Consider the following 5,536-nt stretch of genomic DNA (forward strand, 5'->3'; position numbering starts at 1 on the left):
TTGCCGATACCACTGCCACGAGATTACAGCGGCCTGATGCAGCTGGAAGGTGCAACGAGGGGTCCCATAGTATTAGGATGCGCGGTACCTCTAATGCCCGAGAGGCCTGTACCAAATTCCACGGTGCCCGAGCTACTCGAACTCGTTGCCACAGGGCCAACGGCGCCCCGAGTGAAAAGGGCGCGATTAGGCTGCCCTTCCGAAGCACGGTTGCTGGCGTCGCCAAAGATGCAACGGTTACTTTCGGCTTGCAGGTAAACATCCGCCTGGCAACGATCCAACTCGTTTTTTTTTTTTTTGCTTTGTATCGTTCTTTCTCTCGTCTCTGTCGCGAATATCTTCGACGATTCATAGATGGTGAATTTTCGTTCAAAAATTCCAGAAGAGCACTCGACCAGAGAGCAACGGAACCACGCGTGGCGCCTCCGAAGCCGCCCTGCAGCGGCGGCCAATTAAAAGAATTGCATCTGAAGGAGATCAAATCCAAGCCAGAAGCGAAACCGATTCTTCAGAGTCTAAAGGAGGGGCTGGAGCACATTAAACGAACGACCATCAGGGATCGTAGCAACAGTCGAGCGAGTAGCAACAACCACCACAGCTTCCTCGACCGGATCTCGAGGATAGCTCAGGGTGGCAGAAGCAGGAATCCAGCCAAGAAATCGGCCTCGTTCACGTTCGCTGTTCGGCCGGAAATCGGCATGAGGTCCGAGAGATACGCCAGCCTCGAGTCAGAAACGAATCTACTGCAAGCATCCCCGTCCTCGAGACAGCAAGTTCAACGATCGGTTTCTACCAGCGTGTTGGAGGTTCAGACTCAACAGGACCTCGATCCTCCGTATTCCAAGGTCAGGGACAGTTTAACTCCATTACCATCAACGCCGCCATCGAAGACAGAGGAGATCTATGCGGAGATTTGCGAGCCTACGAACGTTAGTTCTCCGGAAGAGAAACCTCCTCCTCCTCCGCCTCCAGGAGGGAAGAACGGGACCAGAGAGAAGGACAGAGGTTACGTAAAGCTGGCGTTGCCTCAATCCGAAGTGTCCGATTTGAACGCCGGTGACGAGGAAGAAGGAATTTACAACACCGTCTGCTGATCGTGAACGATTCGAACGAGATATCGTGCGATCGAGAAAAATAAATCGTGTATGACGAGTGACTGAGAGACATTTACGGTTCGACGCGATGGAATGCAATTTCTGGCGTCGATGGTTCACGCTGCTCGAAATAATCGACCGTTCGTTCGTACCGAATCGAGAAAGGAATTGCTTAACGTAGAATTTTGATATCGAGAAGCGCTAAAGAGACACGAGGTAGGTACAAATATCGAGAAATAATAAAATACTTGTTTGATTCTGACGACATTCTAGGATATAACGAACGCGTATCGGTTCGTCGATCTATCTGTAATCTCTGGATCGATCTTAAAACTACTAAATCGAAAGTCACCGTCGAGTTTCCATTGCGTAAAAAATGAAACTAAAAGAGGAACAGTGGAGAGGAACATCCTGCTAATTATAATTTTCCTTCTGCGAGATAAACAACCTGTTCTTGAACGGAACGATCTTTCGAAAAGCTCGACTTGTAAACAGGATCAGAGTCTCCGATGCAGCCGGTAAAAATCGATCAACGATAGTCGCTAAACGACTAACAACAGCCGACAGGCGCATCTCGAGATTTTCAGTCACAACGGAACGCATAAAATTCCAATTTCTACCGCGACCGATCGACCTAAATCGATCTCCAACGAGCCAAGCGAGCGACGTTCTAATTGTATCGAGCAGGTTGGATCGCGATTCGCGACGAATCGTTAGGATGGTCGCGCGGATTCAATCGCCAGGACTCGTCGACACATTCGTTAACACACGGCGGACATTAACCATGGATACGCATCGAGCGCAGTCGTTGGTAGTCCATTGACGGGGATAACGTGCCACTTCCTGGGTCGGACCGGAGAACCGTTGGGGCAGAAACGCCGCTGCGGCGCACCAGCGGAATTTACAACGCCATTTGCCCAAGAAATTATCCTCCCGGCGTCTTTTTCTCCCCTTTTTCCGCGGCGAGAGAGCGGCGGCGTCCTCCACGGGGAACCGGACGGAAGATTTACAAGGCTGTTGACCGGGGAAAATGATCGCGTAATTGCGGTCCCACGTGTGCGCAGCGGATGTAGCGGGTCTCGTCGGGACGCCGTGCCACTTCCGGTACACCGAGGAATCTGTGCTGTGACCGATCGATATTATTAGAAGCGACCGATGACCCGTATTCCACGATCGACACGGTGTTTGCGCGCGCGTCGCCGGTAAAATTCGATGATTTCGTCGGTCGTGATCTATGTTTCGATTCGAAAAGGACTGCGGTGGATGGAGCGAAAGATGACAAAGTTACGGAAGAAATAGTTCCTTCTTACTTGGATGCGTGCGGACGACTTGTCTCGCGACGTTTATATTTTAGCAACGAATCGTTTTGATGCTCGAAGAAGAGGAAAAGGAAGAGGGGCGTTGCGAACATTTTTGTACAGTTGTTGGTAACGTTTCGGTGGTAACGACGATGGTTGCGACGAAGACCAGCGTTTTGTACATTTGTTGATACTTCGCGTACTAGTTGCGAGCGCTCACGAGAAACGATTTGTAATTTTCTTACTGTATAGTTATTATTTTAAAATACACTGATTTCCAGTTAACACGTGTGATGTTCTATTTTTAGTCGTAGAGAGTGAGATAATACCTGTTACCAATTATAACGGCATCCGAAACGTTCCGACTTCTCGCTATACGTACGAGTCAACTGATCAAATACTTTCACATCCGCGGTACACGGCCAAATCTATCGATTAATCGTTATACCGCAATTTTCCTTTGAAAATAAAGTTTTTCGTTGAAAGAAATAAATCACTCGTCGAGAACAGTCGTAACTGATTAGCTTTGAAAGTTGCACGTTAATTAGAGATAATGTTGAATAGATAATGTTGTAAAGGTACGTGGACTAGAAAAACCGTGAAAAATACGTAATAATAGCGTTACTGATGAAGAGAGTAATTTTTTACTATATCCGGTTTCAATTACGTATCATTAGCCTTTCGTTCCTATCATAATAGAGCATGTCTGTTGATTTATGGTACATCCAACCAGGATATATCATTTGCGCGTGACTCTTTTGCGACAGAAGCAAAACCATTTGTTACGCTTGGCAATAACGTTTCATCCGCACGATTTAATGTAATATAATTCGAGATCTGCTCGTAGAAAGGAAATTGAAAATTCTATTCCGACTAATATCTCTGAAAATCTATTCTCGTTGCACGTAGCAATCACGACGCGGCGCGTCGCCAATTATCGTCGGATAAAATCTTCGTGAGCCGTCCATTCGACAAAAATCCTACGGATCCTAACCCGCATCGGTTGCTCCATATCGTCGAAATACCCAGAACGTAGAGAACGTTGGCTCGAAAACGGGCCGAAAATCCAGTCCAGTCCGGCTCACCTCTTGCTCCCAACAATTTTCTTCGCGACGATCGTATCAAGCAACAAAATCGTCGAAAAATATGAACGAGTAGATTCCGCTGACAAACAGTTCTTCGGCGGATCGTGAAAGAGCCTGAACGTTCCAGGAAAAGAAAATTAGCAACGTCTTAGGAAGGTCTAGGTCGTCGAAATCGGCCGGAGTAGCCGATGGGCGAGGATTCGTCTATTAACCCCATTATACAGAGTGATTGGTTGCCTGTTCGTGGAAGAACGACGAGGGGGAGTTTCGTGGGTTCGCACGACCGATCGTTGCTTTTAAACGTGTGGTTAGGCGAATGTAAAAAACGCTTCGAGGAAAGTAGAAAGCCGCGTATGCCAGGAATACGAACGAAAAAGTCCACGAGGAACAGGATCCTGTCACGCTCGAAAATCCCTGACAGGCATGATCTTCTCCCTTTCTGATGGTTTCTGAGTCTACGAACGCGGATTCTTCGCGGCGTTTCGCGTAAAACGGAATGTCCGAATAAATAAGAGAAGAGCGCGTTTTGGCAGTGCTGTTGACTTTTGATTAAACGACGCGTCATTTTAACGATGATGGTCGTTCGATGGACGTGTTCTTTGATGTTTAAACGAGTAACGATATAATTGGTTTCGATTGAATTTCGATTAGACGGATAAAAAGAACCTGCGAATTCAATTGCTCGTTAGTTTCGCTTCCGAACTAATATTATACCCGACGATTCAGAGTCGCGAAGATGTCTTGCGCGTGTTATTTATCGAGCTAGTGCGGATCTCCTTTAATCCATCGTTCTCGGTTAAAACTGGAAAGCAAAAGCGTTTCAGACGCACAATTCCCGCAGGGGAGCTCCTCTCTTCGTTCTATACAACGCGTTTTAACAAGAGTCCCGTTTCTCGAGAGCGCAATCTCTCGAATACAACTGTCGTCATTACATACGCTTTCATGCCGTCCGCGCAGCAGCCGGTTCACCCACGATCAAGAAAATTGAAAATGCAGAGATAAACACGCCGGCTGGCTCTGACTTTGAGGAATAATATAACGTGAAACGATCGTCAGCGGCTATAGGTCATTAATGTTTTACGAGCACGTAGAGCGCACAGCTGCGTCCGTTCAATTACAACTAACAGGGAGAGCCACGAATGCCCATCTCTCTCTTTCTCTCTCTGTCGATCGTCCTCTTTCTCCCTCTTTCTCTTTCTCTTTCTCTTTCAGATCGTTTCCACCGACCAGCGCAGCGATACGCGTTTATGTCCATTAATATTAACGGCTCGAAACAACGATAATAGCGAACAACTATAGGGATCCCGAGGTGTTTTCCTTGACCATGCCGACTGAACTCTACGGTGGTCTCTGAGTCTGCGTCCAATGAGATACGCGTTGTTGTCCAGCCTTTCGTTCCATCAATCGAACACTGCCAATGATTGGTAACCGATACTCGTATCGTGTTACTGAATTTTGGATAAATCATTAACCGGACAACGGTCACGTATAGTCTTCGTATAAACATTTATGCGATGTACCGTGAAACCTTTCCTTTGAGAATTCATTACGCGGCGTGATCCGCGTAACGCGATCACCGTAGATTGTTTTCCTGCTACCGAACGAGATTCGTTTTACGTCGCGTACTACGGTGAAAAGAGGCCTTCGAGATGATAGCCATACACTTTTCGTCGATTCTTCGCATTTCGTCGTAGCATATTTTACAAACTCGTTCGGTTTTATACGGATAATCCGAGGATATTCTGCATTTTTTGATCAAACGAATCGAATTTATAAACGATATGCCTCGTTTCGAAGTTTCAGTGCCGTGACCGTGCAAGTACCGACACTATGGTTTCTTAGTTTTCGATACTTTTGAAATGAAGATGTCTGTGTCGTTTAAGACAAGCGAACGGAGACGTAGCAGTGTTCGCATTACGCTATTCGAACGTTATTGCTACAGGAAATACTAATTATTACGTCAATTTTCCAGTCTTCAACCGTGACTTTAAAATCTTTATTTCATTTTCATCTTTAGCCGCTATCGCTCCGTAATCGATACTCAATTTCACGTTAGATC

General features: G+C 46.5%; 1 protein-coding gene across 5 annotated transcripts in view; it reads left to right on the forward strand.

Annotated features, from left to right (window-relative positions):
* LOC100740531 overlaps positions 1-2,677 on the forward strand; it is a 58,680-nt gene extending 56,003 nt beyond the window's left edge. For 4 of the 5 annotated variants that reach the window (XM_024366396.1, XM_024366398.1, XM_024366397.1 and 1 more), the window contains exons 7-8: positions 1-254; positions 383-2,677. In XM_024366396.1, the coding sequence (XP_024222164.1) occupies positions 1-254; positions 383-1,094 (966 nt within the window). In that variant the 3' untranslated portion in view covers positions 1,095-2,677. The remainder of the gene's footprint in view (positions 255-382) is intronic. The other variant, XR_002946375.1, reaches the window with a different exon arrangement.
* Positions 2,678-5,536: the final 2,859 nt, after the last annotated feature.

This window comes from Bombus impatiens, unplaced genomic scaffold (genome assembly GCF_000188095.3).
Source record: "Bombus impatiens unplaced genomic scaffold, BIMP_2.2 scf_0217, whole genome shotgun sequence".
Lineage (NCBI taxonomy): Eukaryota > Metazoa > Arthropoda > Insecta > Hymenoptera > Apidae > Bombus > Bombus impatiens.